This window comes from Stegastes partitus, unplaced genomic scaffold (genome assembly GCF_000690725.1).
Source record: "Stegastes partitus isolate 25-593 unplaced genomic scaffold, Stegastes_partitus-1.0.2 Scaffold690, whole genome shotgun sequence".
Classification (NCBI taxonomy): domain Eukaryota; kingdom Metazoa; phylum Chordata; class Actinopteri; family Pomacentridae; genus Stegastes; species Stegastes partitus.
Genome location: NW_007578421.1, coordinates 69,908 through 88,398, shown reverse-complemented (window position 1 = coordinate 88,398; position 18,491 = coordinate 69,908). Strand labels below are relative to the sequence as shown.

The window sequence follows — 18,491 nt, the reverse complement described above, 5'->3', positions numbered from 1 at the left end:
TGCATGTGTAAAACAAGTTGGCCAAAGACAACAGCCAAAGCTGCAAAAATCAGCAATGATGGCTATATTAAGGATCTCTTTTGTCTGGGGTAGATTATCATGAGTCTCAACTGGTAAATTTGCCAACATTATTGTCAACTGTCTAATCTGAAACAATATACTGGAAAGTCTACTCTGATGAGCCAGTTCAGTTTGGTGTTTATCATGATAGAAAATCACATATCACATGTTTAATTTTCAAATAAATGCCATTGAAACCCCAGAAAAACCGCACATTTTTAGTTATGTTTAGGGGAATCACAAATCCCAATCCAAAGCGGAAATATAACAGATGGAGATCTGAGCCACATACACCCCTCAGACAGCTCTCGTCATCACGCCTGATTTATTTTGACAGTAACCTTTGAAAAGCCACTCCAGGACTCATTCACCTGAGTATAGGGACTGAGAGTGTGAAGCAGCTCCCTGACAAATAAATCATCCTGGTGTGATTGATCAGCCTCTCCCTCACCCTGACAGACTGTTTAGGATGTCTGACCAGCTGAGTGTCACTTATAAAACTCAGGGCATGCAGGGGACAGAGGAAGTACTGCCGTGCAAAACGATGCTCTTCAGTAAATAAGTAGGCTTCACAATGCATAATGAGACACTGTTGTGGAGAGCGATGCTTCATCTACCGTGCTACTCAGACACCACGAGGTGAAATTCACCATGCAAGTTAACAAAATAAATCTTCATTGTTGTATTTCCTAGGTGCTCATAGACCGGACGACACGTTCAATACCTGCTATTTGTTGTTGCTTTGGCGCATTCGGAGTTATCGAAGCTGTCGGATCTTACAGTGCGTTGGGAGCAAAAAGACTGAAAGGGCTGATTATGGAGTCGTTCATGTAAACGTTGGCACCGTTTCATACTTCCTGCAGTGAAAAGCCTGCTTGTGTCATGCACCAACAATTGCTCAAGTTGTAATGGTAGTGCATCCAACCAATAGAAATAAAAATGGCACCCAGCTGGAGCTGTTTATCTGATAAACAAACTCCTGAAGTCATGGATGGTAATGGAGAGTCATTCACATTTTCTGTTACACCTCAAAATTCACAATTTTTGAGATTTAAGAGCTTAAAAATGCACAATATGTTTATTTTCTCTCTCTTTTTTTTTGGTGTTTTTGCCTTTGTTTGATAGGAAAGTCAAGAGAGAGAGACAGGAAATTGGGGGACGGACCTGCAGGAAAGGGCCATGAGCGGGACTTGAACCCACGACCTCTGCATCTGCCCCTGAACATGGAACTAGTTGAGAAGTAGATGAAAACTTAACTAATATCTGTTGTCTGTATTTGCTTCATAATATATTTTCACTGCTCTTTCAATTGCATCACCTTGTTGCTCCCTCTTCCTCTCAGCTTCCCAACAGTAATAACGTTTTTCATTTGATTTCATTTTACTGAGTTTATGGAGGTTTAGTTCAATATTTTTGCTAAACCTAGCAACGGAGAGATGCCTGTTAATTCCAGTGAAATGTCTTGTTCTGTGTGGGCAACCGTCCAAAACCAAAAAAAAGAAGAAGACATAATTAAATTCACTATATTTAAGACCAGAAAAAGAAGAAAAATTCTCTCATTTGAGAAACTGCAAGTGACAAATGTTTGACATTCTTGCTTTTAAAGCAGCAATGAGTTGATCATCCACTCAGCACAGCTTCAGTCTAAACCGACTCGACACCAGCGAAAGTCAGGCAGAAGTAGTCAGGATGGGATGGATGCATTTGGTTTCACTGGGTCTGGAGGTGTTCCATTTTGCTTCATCATGATGTAAATATAATGGCATTAATATGACTCAGAGAAAGCCTATAGTTAAGTCTTTGTACTTTTCATTTCAGTGTGACTCTAAGAAAATGTCCCGAATGCCAAAACATAAGCACATGTATTCCTAGCAGATAACATGAGAGACACACTTTGCCTTTCATCTTGAAAAAGATTACCACAAAGCCAGTTTGTTTAAAAAAAAAAAAAAAGTAAAAAAAGCACCTCTTGTCAGATGTTAAGCAGTTGCCAAATCGTGCATGCTTTTCTGGTGCTCTCCCGGGACGACGTGCCATCAAGTGCTGATAAAACTTCATTATCAGCAGCATGGAGAGAGGCCCTGCCTGGCCTTCCCTTTATCTCCCACTTTAAGATTATGAGCAGCCACCTGTCTGTCCAGAGCGTTTCTATCTGGAGAAAGTACTTTATCTGGAATAAGAGCACTCCGCCACCCCAACAGATAACTTCTCCTCAGCTTATCCTCCTGCGTATGCTCCAGAGGACGCAGCAATGTGTCATTTTTTTTGAAAGAAACTTTAGGGATGGTGCGGTGATCCAGCAGCCAGCCCACTGCACACGCGCTCCTTCTTATTACAATGAATTACTGTGCAAATGGCCTGATAATAAATCAAATGTGGCCCACTGTGATTATGTAATTACATTATCTCATCAAAGGATGAATTGATTAAGACCAGCCTCCTAATAGATGAAGAACTGGATCATTTTATCACCCACATGCTCTATTAAAAGAGCACTTTGATTACATGTGTTGAGAGTATATTAATGGGGAGCTTGAAACACACACACACACACACACACACACAGTAACACTTGTGCAATCAACAGTCCTCTATGCACTACATCCTTCATTCATAAAGAGTCAAATGTTAAAAATTTGCTTCAACAGTGTCAGAGATAACTGCCTGACTCCGGGGAAAGTGTACTTCCTCTACTTTAGCAGATAACACCCTACTTTAAAAAAAAAACAGTCACTACAATCTGGGAGCCGTTAACAAAGGCGTAAGGTTGCCACTGATCAATGAATGTAGGCTAAAACCATTAACAGTATGATGTCCGCCCATGAATGCACAAACAACTACCACTACATTACTTTTATACTGAAGGAAACTTTAAAGCGTGATGATTCTCAGGCAGGTTCTGCAAAGTTTTGGAGTAGATTTACAGACTTGGGTGACAGATGGCAATAAGAGATGTGACTTAGTTAAAAGAAGGAGTCAGTTTTTTGAAGCATGTTGCAGCAATCAGACACTAAGGGTTCTAAACACCCCGACTGCCTCCATTGGTAGTATCGATGGAGTGGGTATGGTCAAAGGGCAAAATGTCCTCTCAGCCTTTATCTCTTCTATCTATGGCTGCACTTTGCGTTTTACATTAATCGGTCTTTTACATTTGAATTATCATTTTCCAGTTTAACAGTTATTTTGCTTTTTTATTTATTGTATTTTTTAATGTACTTCTTTCCTATGTAAGTACCCAGATATGAAACTGATGCCACAGCGACAATGGGATCTTTCTTAAGAGCATAATGGTCTCGCTGCAGCACATTATCATTGTGCGATATGGGGGAAAAACGCCCTGGCTTCTTTGTGTTACTGTAACCCTCCTATTCCCTTCAAATTTACTGACATCTTTTATCCTTGGGTTCAGCAATTTAAACCTCCAGAAAATGTCAGTATTAAGTTTATGTGTAAATAGTCATTTTAATAAAACTGAAAAAAACAAATATGCCAATGACTTATTTAGAGATGTTAAACATTGAATGGAGTCAAATTGACCCCAAAGATAACAGGAGGGTTAAACTGATAACAGTCATCGTGGGTGGAGCTAAACGAAGGATGCAGCTCCCTCAAAATAGTGACGACTTGAATTGTAGCAGAACATTTGCATGCAGGGCGATAAACACTGCGATCAAAATGGATAATCCAACATAAAAAACTAGCAAAACTGCCTGATTGCATGATCCTAATCCTCTGCAAAACTTTGTTCAATTTCAGTACGATAGGTTGCAGCCCTGAGCTCGCTGTAGTCGTTTCCCGGAATAAACAAAACCGTAACAAGCAGATAGCAGGAAGTGGGAAGAATGCTGACTGAGATTATCGGCCAATGGCTGGTTTATATCAACAACCTACATCCGGACTAGATAGACTAATTGTCTACATGTACATCCCTTCCACGCTTCTCATTCTTGTCTACCTGGGTAGCCATGCAATGCATTCTGGTAGCGTAGTAATGCATTTCGTATGATGGGACTTCGTGTTTTCTGCTCCTTATTTGCATAAAGTTGAGGTCTATCGGCTACTTGTTGCAAATTGTCACTCAATGCCTCTGGAAATGCTGGAAAAATGTTTCCTCTGTCCATCTAAAATAAAGACGTAGTCAGCAGTTGAGCGGATTATTTCTCCTCAAATGTTTACAAAAACACATTTTGGTGAATTATTTTTATAATTCAAATAAGACTTTCCAATCAAACCGAGCCAAGACCGAGTGAGCTGCAGCCAAAACCTCTGCACCGTTCGACTTTCCTTTGTCTTCGATCCTGATACTGACTAGTTGGTCACCCATCAAGCATCCAACGGCTGTGGAGCAACCTTTCTCGCCCCATAATTACCGTAATTTCTAGACTATACGCCGCTACTTTTTTTCGCTTGTTTTGACCCTTGGGGTTTCACCATTGTTGCGGTTATTTTTTTGTTTTTTTTGATTTTGCCTCGATGTGAGTGTGATTTTGAGCGCCACCGCGAGAGAGAGTGTGGGGGTGTTTGTGGCCGTGTTTCTGTGGGTGTTTTCGTTTGTGACTGTGGAGGAGGCGTTTTTTGTTTTTTTCGTGCAGGAGGAAGATGAAGATAGCGATCAATGACTTTTCATGGTAGGCGACTGTATTTTTTATTTTTTTAACCAGTCGTGTTACAGGCACTGTTCAGAAAAAAGCATTTACGTATTTGTGTATGTTACCGGTACTTATTTTATTAAAAGTATAAAAAAATCTCTCTATGTAAATATTTCCTGTTACAACGTGGACACCTGCAGCTTATAGACAAGTGCGGCCTGTATATGTACAATTATTTTTTCCTTTTTAAAGTTAGTGGGTGCGGCTTATATTCAGGTGCGCTCATTAGTCAGACAATGATGGTATGTATAACCCTCTCTCAGCTCACAGGGGGAAGCTTGTGTCAGAAATATGTGCTGTAAAGTTAATAATATAGAAATGTATATGAAAAAATAAAAGCAGCATTTATTTTAGATTGAAGATATATATATGTGATCTTGCTGTTATTGTGCTCTGTGTTTGTCTACAATCATGCACAGTGAGTCGCCCTTCAGGGCCCCAACATCTGGATCTGATGCCTCGTGCTGTACACATCTTTCATTTCATTTCACGTGCATCCGCAGGGGCTCAAGTAACTCCGTCTATCCCATATGAAACGCATCGACCAGTCGAACTATTGAGGCCAAATACTGAGACTGTAGTCTGTGATTTCTTCTGCTAAATAAATGATGCTTTACTCAACCATCAGCAGAACCAGTGATTCTATGTCAAGCCACATGTTCTGCTCTTAAATTCTGTTTCTGACATGTCTTTGATGGGGGAAACACACAGGAACATGTTTTTTTACTTTTCAGTGATCTCTCCCTGTTTGACTATAAAGAGGCATTCGTCACAATGCAGTCCACAAACATTGCGATGGTTTAAAAAAAAAATACATCCAAGAAACACCTCTCAAATAAAAGCATCTGAATCCTGGAGGCCAGAGAGGATTTATGACCAAATCCAGCCACTCAAGCCTGCCTGTCTGTCTCCTGAGGGGGAGCTGAGGCCTTGTACGCTGGGTGAGGGATGGCGGCGATTGGTTTGAGACTGCTGTGAGAGGATGTTCGCCGTGGGAGGAGCATTTGACTCCTAGTCCAGGCAGACCCCGAACTCAATATTTATGTTCCTGTTTTGATACCTGGGGACCAGCGGGTGTCTCCACTCCTTCCATACGCACATGACATACAGCCTGGTTTGGTATTCAGAGCGGGATAGAGAAAGGGAGCATTGTTCTCTGAGGACAATTCTGCACAGCTAAACAGAAGACCGAATTAAATGGTTTATGTAGGATTGCAATGGGGTGCTAAATGTTGCACTGAATTACTGAAATAATTCTCAGAGCTAAAGGTGTTATTGCGGTTTATGACACACAAGTTTGTGCCGTTTGGATTTAAATACGTAAACTCTGGAAATGGTCAACAAGAGGCATTATTTCCAATCTCAGCATTAAAGCTGTCAACAGTTTTATAACAAAGAAATGGTCAAAAACCCCACTCTAGAGGCTTTCAACTACAACTTTTACAGGAACTGCCTCACATTCAGCCTTTTTAGTCTTTGCGGAGGAAGATCATTTGACCGTTAAATCCAGGTCCTTCAAAACGAGGACAAACTGTAATAAATTGACATATCTCTGGTTCTGTGAGCACGGAGGAAATACAACAGGAGGTTTATTATGTTTGCCTATATGGTCAAATTTTCATTGTTGGTGTTTGAGAAAAGAAAAATGTTACTTGACAAGGACCTCAGGAGGCGGAAAAACAGCGCTTGTTGTCCTCTCAGAGTTTAACCAATCAGCTTTGAGTATTTAAAAAGATGACCCCAATCCAGGACTTAAGATGGTGCATATTTGTATGGGTTCCTGTGTAGGAACATTTAAAAAATTCCCAAAAGTTTGCAAAGAAACACACATAAAGGTAGTCACACTTGGTTCAGGAAGAAAAGCTGATATATTGGCAAGTGCAGCAGAAACAAACTTAACAAATAAATTGAGACGTACATAAACTTTAACCATGTGAGCACAAACAACCTTTGTCCACTTGCTGTAAGTTTTCACTGGAAAGAGGAAAATGTTGGAGGACATCAGATGTATGTGGAACCATGAGGATCTACAATAACCTTCCACAGTGATACAGGATAGATGTTTTCTATATCGTCTTTCCACTGCTTGAGGCTTTGTTGGTTACGTTATGGATGGAAGATGGATGATTTTCGAGATTTACAGGCAAATTTCCGATGCACTAACAAATCTATTGCTCGTTCATGCTGGTGTCTGTGTTCTGAAATAAAAATCAATTGTCATGCAAAAAAAAAGACATGACACAAATTCCCTACTGTGTATTAAGGCTTTTGGACTTACCTGTCTCAGGTTTGACGAATAAAACCGGACCCCTTTCCTCCTCTGTTGTCGTCACCTCTTCCTGCACCTCCCCTCCTCCGTCACCGTGAAGGTTTAACAGCCTCTGGCCTGGATTTGCCCCTCGATGACTCTCATCCAGGTTGACCCTCAGTGGTGGCTGCGTGGTGGTGGTAGTGGTGGTAGTGGTGGTGGTGGTAACCTGCACCATTGGGGTTGTGTGGTGCTCAGGCCTCCGTGGGAAATCAGTGCTGGGCCCAGACGTCTTTTTATCGTAGCTGTTGGTCGAATCTTTGCTCTCCGAGTCCTCGTGGCTCCTCTCTTGTTGTGCTGACTTGATCTTGTAAGGCACATCCTCTCCTTCAGGCCCAGTGACACTTTGAAAAGTTGCTATTTCTTCCTCCATCTCCTCGTCTGTTTCATCTTCATTCAACCTTTCCTCATCATCCGGCGTGACTGCCCCCTGTAATTCCTCTTGACCGTTTGTACTTGCCTCGGGGTGGATTGGACTCTCTGTGCTTCTCAGCATGTAGAGGGGAAAAGTTACTCTATCTGGTCCTCTTTCCTGATTGGTTTGCGTCTCTGTACCTCTCACCGGATGACTAACTTTGATCTCCTGGTTTGAACCTCTTGGTGTGACACTATCTGATGCATTTTGGTGATGTGCTTTAGTCTCAGCACCTCTCTGATGATAAATAGCACTTTCTGAACTCACATGTGGGTACTCTGGGTGTTTCTCACTTGCTATTCCTTGGTTTAACGGAAATATGACACTATCCAAACTCCTGTGTGCGTGCAATGGGTTCTCTAGATCAGTCTGTGGACTCAAATCACCGAACGAGACACTCTGAGCACTTGTTAAACCCTGTGAGGGCTGCCAGGAAGTAGTGGCATACATATGTGGCCTGACAGTACCCTGCTTCACTCTCAGGGGACTCTCTGTCACTTCCTCTTTGTCTGCAGGATGGTCATGAACTCCATATTGCTCTCTCAGCTCCAGCTTGCCTCGTCTGTCAAAGCTCTTAAGGGAAGAGGTTCTGTCAGGTCTGGCAGCGCCTCGGGACCCAAATGCAACCTTCGAGGAGGAGGAAGAGGAGGAGGACTGGGTGGGGAAGATCAAAGATTGTGGGTAGGTCTCTGGAAAGTCTGTCGGACCGTAATCATAGTCTTCCGGCTCCTCCTTATCAAGTGGGGACAATTTGAAGAGAGGAAGATTCCCATTAGGAGGAGGGTGATAAGGTGTTGAGAACTGATCCATGTGGCCTTGTTGGTCAAACCTGTAGGGGTAACTATCAGGCCCGATGGCTGTGTTTTCTCCCGTTGGTGCAGCTAACATGGGTTTATGGACTTTCTGGGGATCACAGTCAGGTACAGGGTAGCACATTAGGTTCCCTCCCTCATTAGGGCAGTGGCAGACCCTGCAAGGGTCAATATGGAAGGAGTGTCCGGCCTCATACTTTTGCCCGCCATGAGCACATCCAATGCGTTCACACTGCATGCAGCCGTCTGCAGGCTCCAAAACCTCGATGCAGTTTGGTGGCAAATCAGGACAGCTGATGAAGTGGCAGCTGATCCGCCCCCCTCCTGCAGGACAGGAGCACTCCGTGCTGCCGTAGTCAACAAAGTAAGACTCTCCTTCAGGCACCTTGCCGTTCTTAAATCCAGCATTGATGCAGTCATAGTACTGGTAGCCCTCGCATGCACATCCTTTTTGTAAGCATGAAGCGCAGCAAGCGCCCCCCTCCAGCACTTCTTCAATACAGTTGTCCAGGACGGGACATTCCACGCCGGTACAGTCACGCTGACACAAGCAGACGCCCAGGTAGAGAACAAGCAACGTGCACCTCAGCAGGGCTTTTCCCACTCGATCCATAGCACCTGGTGTTAGTACGACAATCAAAGGAGATCAGGTATCATCCAAGGCCTTTAGTTTATCGTCTGGCAGGTGTTCATTCTGCACATGTAAGTCACCTCTGGTCCTGTGAAAAATGGAAAAGACAGACAGACACACAGAGACTCATGTTTCAAAATGAAAGCAGACAAACATCTGGCTTTGTAGTTGAGCTCACAAGAGTCCAATTTTTACAAGCTCCCAGTCTTCCCAACATTAAGACTACGTGTTCCTTATTACCATCAGCTGGAGTCGTGTGTTTTGAATCATTATGCAGGCTGTCATGATGAAACTTGGAATCTGCCCAACTTCTAAATTTCTACCACATCTGTGATTATCTCCATCAAAAAATGCTCCAATAATTTCGTGTTGCAATCAGCCTTGAAGTCTATCTGCCGAACACGGACGCTTCATAATGCTTTGGCAGTTGGGTTTGTTGGAAATTGATTACACATTATAGAAAGAACATTCTGTGAAGTAATTAGCAGGGCAGAGAGCAAAGTGCAGGGCCTCCTTTGACTAATGACTCCTGTTCAACATGATGCGTTTAATAAAGGCTGCAGTTTGAGACGCAAAGTGACTGTGGTCACTTCATTAGCTCATTTCATCAGAAAGCAGAACTCAGATGTTGTGTAAATTAAGATTGAAAAACCTTTGGTAAGTTTGTAAAATAGAACCAATGAAAGAACAGAAGCCAAGAATGTGCCACAAACCCCTTCTGCTTCACACCGCGCTGCTCTGAATTTGAGAAAATTCCAAAAACTACACATTATTCTCTTTGCAGAACTGCTTTAGGACAGAGCTAATTCATCATCAGTGATGCTAGGCATATTTTCTTTCACCTTCAGGTCATCTCTGCAAGTAAACACACACCCCCACATCAAGCTGCTCTGTTCTTGGAGCGACATCGGTGAACTGAATTTGACATCAGTTTGCAACAAACGCTGCTGTCAGAAGTCAGTAAATCTGCTCTAAACTAGCTCTGTTAGCCTCTGTTAATCACACCGCACTCCCATCTGAGTCATGAGCCGCACGTTTGAAGAGGGAACCAGGGAATGATCTGAACAGAGTGGAAATTGTTCACACATTGACTGTATTATATTAAAAACCGCCTGTGTGACCCCTTTATCACGATTTTATAGAGCAAAACATCAAGATGCATTAGAATAACTTTGTTGAAAGCTAAGAAATTATGAGGAGGACGGCAAAACTCCAAAAGCCTTTGTTGGTGGACCAGAATCCTTTATGTAGACAGTGGAGTCCTGTTACTCACCTTTAAGACCTCCTCCACCCTGTTTTATCCTCCACCCCTTTTGTCCTCGGAGGTTTTAGGACTACGCAAATATTTGACTGTTTGGTAACATAAATGCATTCTAATGTACTCTGCAACGGCAGCTGGAGGCTGGACAAGGAAACCCAGACAGGTCAGAAGGTCAGCCTTTAAATCAGATGGGATTGTCAAAGTAAAATAAAAGAGCGATATGTTACAAGGGGGGGAAAGTTCTAATTGTGGATGGCTACTGTTCTACAGTAGTATTTGGTATGTGCATTTGTCTTTCATGTTGTGTTTTAGCTTCTCATTGCCAATTAATTAAACAAGGACTGCAACAAATGTTTTCATTATCTAATAACCAACAGCTACTGGAGCAAAATCCAGTTCTAGTGAGTTTAACCAGTCAGCCGCTCAGAGGGACAACGATGAATCAACTAATCGATTAGTTGTCAACTAATTAATCAACTGTCAAATATTGCAACAATCGATTAATCAGTTTGAATCATTTCTATGACAATCAGTCTAAACTCTGTGATTTCAGCTTCTTCAGTGGGAATATTTTCTGGTTTCTTTCCTCTGTGACAGTAAACTGAAGATCTTTGGACAAAACAAAACATTTGAGGAAAATCTGATCCACATTTTTCAACTTTTTTTGAAAAATTTCTCAAATTATTTTGGTATTTATTTATTTGTTTGTTTGTTTATTCATTTTTACTTAATTGAAAAAAATAAATAAATAAAAATGCTGGTCTAGAAACAGGGGAAAAGGCCAAAAAAATAAAAATGTTTGTTGCTAAAAGTGACATTTTCACATGTCTTATTTTGTAACTTTGCAATTTTGGAACTTAAAATGTGATTTTTATTTTTTATTTTTTCCCTGCTTGCTGTATTTCTATATTGTTTACCTTTGTATTTGTTGCTTGTTGTTTAATGCTTTTATTGCTTTGCTTTTATCCTGTGAAGTGTCTTTGAGTTCTTGAAAAGCGCTATACAAATAAAATGAATCATTTATTATTATTATATATGACAATTAAAACCAGCACTCTGTTCAGATGCAGAAATCTACAAACGTGAATCAATTCCCAAAATACTTACTGATTATCTCAGCTAATTCATGACTAAATGTTTCAGCTGCTCCAAATTATTCTATGTCCAGACATTCACCCTCCATAACTCAATGATAATAACGTAGACAACATACAGGATGTCTAAAGCTCCTTGTCTTGTATAAATCACAGAATCAAACTATTGCTGCCTTCATAAACTCTAATATATACAGTAAGGTTTTTTTCCTTCACAGACCATTCTAATATAAAGTCTGGTTTTAATATTTTACAGTGTTAAAGCCAAGGCCTCCGAGCCAAAATCTATAGTCTGTAGCAGAGAAGAGGAAGAGGAGCTGGGTAATTGGCGTTTTCTTTCCCCCCTAAGCCTTAACTTTTAGAGCTTGAGCTCCTGCTGGAGCCTCCCTGAGGGGGTAGGATGAGCTCCCATGCTGCCCCGGAGGCCTTCTGCCACTAACCCGAGCTAACCCGACAAGTGAGAGGCTCACCGCCGCTCCGTCAACAGAAGTGACACCCACCGTCACCGGAGCAGGCATCATAAAAGCTGGCAACAAGTGGGATGCAGAAGAATGCAAAAAGGGCAGTGAACGCAGCAGCAGCAGCAGCAGCAGCAGCAGCAGCAGCCTGGTGTTTCCCAGAGCAGTGAAGAAAAAGGGGGATTCCTGCTTTTTCTTCCAGTCTGAACACACACACACACACACACACACACACACACACACAGCTGATCTCTAAACAGTCCCTGATGTCATGCAGCTATGCCAACATGGATGAAAAGAAGAGGATTCTTGAGAGACTAAACTTTTTCAGAAAGAAAATGCACCACTGCAGAAAGAACAGAAACTGAGTCCACATGCAGATGTTAAAGTTATTGTGTGTTGCAAACCAACCAAACAAAACTGTAATCATTCTTAATAAACCTGCACTTAAACAGCAGCATGAAAACTTTTTAAAAAAAATATCTGACTGCAACACCAACAACTGATTATATATATAAAAAAGAAATTAAACTTTTTATGTGGTGCACTTCTGCAACCTGTCACCTGGTAAATGGAGAAAACAAACTTCACCGATGACTGTAAGGTTGCAGCCAGAAGCAGATGTGAACACACAGAAAAGTTTGGAGAAAGTCCTGAGCAGCTCCACATGCACATGGAGGAACCTGAGGCGCACAGGTTATTGGTTAAAAGAAAAGCCGTGGAGCAGCTCCACGGTGCGCTTTGTGCGTTACCTTGTCGGTGGTTGAGGAGAGACGCCGGCTGCTGGTCCTCTGCGCGCCGCAAGTGTGAACCTTTAGACCAGCGACGAGCTGCTGGAAGCTGGAAGCTGGAAGCAGGCGGGCGATCGGAGGGGGAGGTACGAAAAGTTTCCCCTGCTGGAGAGTCCGGAGGAGATCCTCATCCTGATCCGGAATGAAGAGCAGGCTCTGCTGGCAGGGACCGGCCCGCGCAGCACGGAGAGGTGGACCGGACCGGACCGGGTCAGCTTTATGAGCAGAAGCTGAACAACTAGTCTGAAGCGTAAACACAGAATAAACAATGTAAATAGTTTGTGGGGTTTTGTGGGGAAGTCGGGGATCGAACCGGCGACCTTGCAGCTGGAAGACAATCCGCTGTGTTACCTGAACAACCCAAAGTTCTCTAGTCATTAAAACATAACGGACTTTTGTTGTTAATAAACTAACTGTACAATCCTACCAAGATCCCTATGCCAGGAGAAGAAGCTTTTTCCTTCACCAGTCATTTAATTCCAACGTAAACATAATATTAACTATAATTTCAGCTGCAACATCAGGAAACACCAACAGAAAACTTTTTATTTTTTTTTATTAAAGACAACAGTTGTAATTGTTTGGGGGGGTTTTGGCTGCTAGTTTTGTTTTTGTGATTCTTTCCTGTGTCTCTGTGTTTGTGTCTGTGGCCCTTTTCAGATGCTTTCTGTCATATTTTAGAATTACCTTCCTTGTGTGTTTTATTTCTGTTCTTTGTCCTGTTTTCCAACACTTCTGATTACCGGCTTGTCGTTGGAGTTTGTTTGTTTTTTAGCCTTTTAGTGTTTCTTTATTTCCTTCTTTTGTTTATTCCAGGCTGTTATTACCTTTCTGGATTTTTTTTGTTAATTTTTGCCAGCTCCCCGTGCTTTTGATTTATCTGGCGGTTTGTTTTTGTGTCAGCTTTTTGATTAAAGTTTGCTTTTTGTTTCCTAAATTCCTGCCGCTGGTGTCTGTATTATATAGAATATGTTACCTTAAGAAGAATAAATGCACATACGACAAAAGTTAACTTCACTTTACTATACTTAATTGATCATTCATCAATGATATTTAAATTCCTGATGCAAAACATGATGTCATATAAACAGGGACGTTTAGCTTCCGAAGAATTCAAGCTAGCTAGCTAGTGCTATAGCAAGCTAATATAGCCAAACATTACTAGCTTAAGATAAAGTCAGCTGGTTAGACTTTCAGACAGATAATGACTTCTTCTTTTTTTTTTTTTTTTACTGCTGGTTAACTATTTACTGTTAACTATTTTTGTTACTATATAGGAAAATAAGTAGGTTTTTTTAGTTTTTTTTAAAAATGCCATTAGCACGACTAGTGCATTAATAATCATTGATGTCTTTGGGGAGCCACTGACATTTTCACATATTTCAGAAAATTGATAGATTGTTAAAATTAATAGATAATCCTCAAAGTTACTTTTATGCAAACAGTAAAGTTTTTCTTTATGTATTTTCTAATAAAAATACACAGAGCCTTACTTTGTACTGTCAAAATATTACACCAACATTACCTCAGAGGTATTTCTTTGTATTTCCAAACACCAACAAATGATTTTTATTGTTCTTTAAAGATCAGTAATGAAAATGGACTACAAGCACTATACAGCTCTAAATATATGTTATTTACTATTTGCCAAGAAATAGGTGTAGAATGCAAAAAATAATAATAATAAAAAAAATGCAAAGCACAACGTTTGTGTGGCACCTCAAGAAAAATGCACAAAATCAACGTTTTTCCTTCCTGAAATTCTACTTACGCAACTGTGATCAACTTGAACTCACACAAGGTTTATATCAACCCAGGAAGGAAGACAGGCGGAACTGAGCTTATTATTCCACTATATTTCTGCTCTCGTATTTTGCTTACTGCGGTATAAAGTCTTATAAGTGGAGTTACTGTGTGGCCGACTCTCCTAAATTTCCTTTCCAGCCATGTTGTTGGCCCCCTGAGTAAACTTCAGCCGCCGTCCGCTGCTGTGTTTTTAAGGATCTTGCATGTGGCTCCTAAATGGACGGCCGTAACCTTGGCTAAACAAGAGCCTTGCGCTCACATCGTTACTCATGCTGCTGTCTGTCTCCTGCCAGTTGCAGCCCATGCATGACACAAGGCCATAGGCTATCTCAACCGCACACAAAACACCAAATCTCATCAAACACAGGCCTGTTTTTAATTACCTGTCTAATCCCTCACTGAGCCCTGCACTCCCTGGAGGGATAAAGATGCATGTCAGTCAATTGAGCATAACTCCGCGTTCACATGTGGCAAAGAAACTGATTTATCCTCCGACGTTTTTTTAATATATTCTTGCCTTTTGGAGGGAGCGTGACCCTGAGAGCGGCAAATGGCAGAAGACGAGGCAACTTTACGACTTGAGGCCCGTCTTGTATCTCACTTTCACGGCACGCCTTGCTCTATTTGAAGCGCTCTCTTCGGAGGGGCGTCATAAATTTGGCACCTCCAGAGGACGTCGAGGTTCAAAGAGCGCGGGGAGTGCGAGCATCATGTGGAGTAAAATGTGGCACGCCGGAGGTGTGAATGGACTCAACTCATCACGTAGGAGTCGCCAGCGCGGACCCGTCCCAGCAGCTCGTATAAAGGTCCTAATGAGGAACTGTCAAGGCCTGAGGTGAAGCGGTGATCGGCGCCGTAACAAACAGATTGGATCCGATCGCAGATAAGACTACCGCTGGGGGACTCTGGCTGCTTTCAACTGGAGATGAGAGATGAGGTAAAAGAATAGATTCAGACTGTTCAGGAGTGGGTCAGTGGAAGGACATGTCACCACTTGCTAGCAGGCTCACATTCTTTTTTTTTATTGAATCTACTGTAGTGTGGGCCAGCTGCCTCGTTTTTAACATATAAAAATAGATCTGTTGGCAGCACAGTTCCCTGGAGTTAACTGCAGTTTTGTTTAAAGTCACACAGCAGACGCGGCGTAGGATAACAAGATCAGACAGAAGGAGCTGCCACGGTGTCGTGAACAACCTTGGGTTTCGCATAACGAGTTCGGGCTCAGTCCTTGCCATAAAACACTAACTGGGACTCGCGTTGGTGAGATTTGTGGAATCTCAGTGTGATCTCCGGAGAAATCCTTCAGACGCGGGCGAGCCTTTGAAATCGCCGCGGGAGGCCTCAGGGAGCCGGGCTTCATGTGTGGGGTCATCCGGGAGCATTTGGCTCACTGGTGCGGCTCCTGTTTGGTTTACGGAGGTGACGCTCGGCGGGGGGCTCAACGTTTGTTTTGGAGTCTTGTTTGGGGCCAGTTTTTGAATTCCGCCCAATAATTTTCCTGCATTTAACCAATAATCTATGATGTGAGGTTGATGTTAGTTCTCTGCATTCATAGTGAAACTGAAGTCTTGAGACAAGTGACCGGTTCCACAATCCCCATTTCTCCAAAACAGCTGGAGCTGGAAGAAAAGTGAGATCATACAAGTAAGATGTACTTAAAGATAATCAGCAAGTGTCATTTGAGCTTCTTGCAGATAATACGTTCTGGAAGTACACCAACTGTATGATATCTGTATTAAAACAATACATCAAACCAGATGTTTCAACAAAAATGTCTCTAACATTCATATTTCACTGTCTTAGAATCCTGTTGCAACCACTTATTGTACTAATCCTCTGTTTGGGCAGGGACAAGGGAAGGAGCTCAGACATCTGGAGGGAACTTAGGAGTCGAGCCGCTGCTTCTTCATGGTTAAAGGAGAAAGCAAGTGAGATAGTTTGGGCATCTGATCAGGATGCATCCTGGTTGCCCTCCAGGCGTTCTGGTGGGAGACGGCGAGGGAGACCCAGGATATGCACTCTGGAGAGATTGCATATCACAGCTGGCCTGGGATCGCCTCAGGATCCCCCAGAAGGAACTGAAAAATGTTGCTAGGAAAAGGGACATCTGGACTACCTTGCTCAAATTGCTGCCACTGTGACCCATCCCTGGATATGTGGAAGAAATTAGACGGATGGATAACTTCGTAATCACAAACTTTCTACTCAAAGTGTTGGGAAAGGTTGTTACAGAATGGCTCAAGGTTTTAAGGGAAAGGCAAACACGTCTTGTGAATAAATCTGGGATTACCGATCACTTGGTCCTGCACTTTGACCAGTGTTTACACTACTTACAATAAGCCTACCAGTTATCAGATGTGTTGTACCAACCAGCTCCAATTCCAGGTGGTTCAATGTGTTGTGCAATCAAACAGAAAAAGTAAAAAGTAAAAAAATAATCAGCATGACTGTTCTGCTTTTATACAAGCAACGAAACATCGAAGTCCAGTTTGCTGTCGGCTTTTGCTGCGAACGACATCCAGAATGAGTTCATGTTTGAAACATCGGTGCACGAGTTTGTTTAATCTCCTGGAACATTGGCCCTGCCGTTGAAATGTAAATAACAACGCACAGATTGTTTACTCCTGGGAACATTCCTGGACATTAGCTCAGGAGAAAGTGAAGTTCATGGAACCTTTTTCTTTTTTTTTCTCGATAAATATAATTAGGAGAACCTCAGACTTTTCTTTTTTGGGGGTAAAACTAATCACAGGGATAACAAAGAGTGACAGACAATGATGTACAGCTACACTCACACCTTTGTTAACCTTCCATGGACTGTGGGATGAAGCCAGAACCTCCAGAAAAGCCAGCAGGTTTAAACCTACAAGCATTTTGCTTTGATGTCACCGTGCTGACCACTGCTCCATCGTTTCATTCATCAACATGGTGGCCACTGTTAGCTAAAAGGTTCATTTTAAACTGTTGTGCTACGGCCAGATGTTAAATCAGCCACAACATATCAGCTGAGCAGAGTTATTTAACCAGGTAGGCAACATGCAACACAAGTAAAATGGATGTTAAAGTCTTAACATGGGGATTCAGCATGTATGTGACCCAGTAGGTGGCTAAAAAGATAAACAACCAGGGCCTCAGACAATCAAGCTGAAACATGACAACAGAAAGTAATTCTAAGAGTCTGATGTCATCTTTGTGACTTTCTGTCCTAACTGGTTTCTGTGGCTGAACCAAGCTTGGCCTCCAGAGAGCTGTAACACCTCTGACGTACTCGAGTCTGCGGGTAAAGCTACAAATGTTTCATGTGTGCACGAGCAGCACATTTCTGTTCCGCATCCGATAACCACAACGTCATACAACTTTCACGCTTATTCACATGTAACGTCCTTTACATGTTCTCCTCGTGCCTGCGTGGGTTCTCTCTGGTTTCCTCCCACAATCCAAAGACACGCACGAGAGATTAAATCTGTAATTACAGGTGCATTATGGATGATTTTAGTAAAAGCCAGAAGGGACGCCATCTGACAAACACAGGCGGCAGAGCAGAGTAAACACGCTTTAGTGTCAAAGAAAATATACAAAGGAAAGGTAACACTCACTGTGATTGTTTGTCATAGCTGTAGGATGTTATGTACGAGTGGGCATGTGAGCAGAAAGTATCGGCGTCTTGAAACAGTTCTTTGGTTTGATCACAGATGAAACTTGTGGAGCATCTCTTTGTCCTCTCATGCGGTGTGTTTGTGTCTCCGGTGCTTAGAGGATTGTCTTAGAAGACGTCTTTGTTTTGGTGGTTTTTTTTTTCTGGCAGACCAGCAGACAGAACGGAGCACATTAACCACCTAATGATGCACCCAACTCACTGCACAAGTCACATACAACACCGCAGCACCACCGCCATCTGTTGAGCAGTTCACACGGGTCACCAGTGTGCCGCTCAGCTGCACACGACCCCATCAACATGCCAACGATCTGCACGTCCCGTCATTCGCACGAGCATCCTAATTTTTCTAATGTACCATAATTAAATGCACATTTCTGCTGACGAGCTCGGGCGTGTCCCTGGATGGCATTGTTTGAATGTTTGCAGAAATAAACTGCAGCGAAACATGATGGAGAAATTTAATTTCTGGAATGTTCTTGATTCGATCCATGTGCTGCTGGCTACAAGTTTTGGTGAATAAATGCATTGAATTGCTTCCAGGCTAACTA

The 18,491-nt window shown here is 42.3% G+C and overlaps 1 protein-coding gene across 1 annotated transcript in view; it reads right to left on the bottom strand.

Moving 5' to 3' along the window:
• Positions 1 to 12,487, bottom strand: part of fbln2 (fibulin 2) — a 75,128-nt gene extending 62,641 nt beyond the window's left edge. Inside the window, exons 1-2 of the mRNA XM_008290677.1 lie at positions 12,441 to 12,487; positions 6,988 to 8,963 (exon numbers count right to left, since the gene is read on the bottom strand). Of these exons, the coding sequence (XP_008288899.1) occupies positions 6,988 to 8,857 (1,870 nt within the window). The 5' untranslated portion in view covers positions 8,858 to 8,963; positions 12,441 to 12,487. The remainder of the gene's footprint in view (positions 1 to 6,987; positions 8,964 to 12,440) is intronic.
• Between the last annotated feature and the right edge of the window lie 6,004 nt (positions 12,488 to 18,491).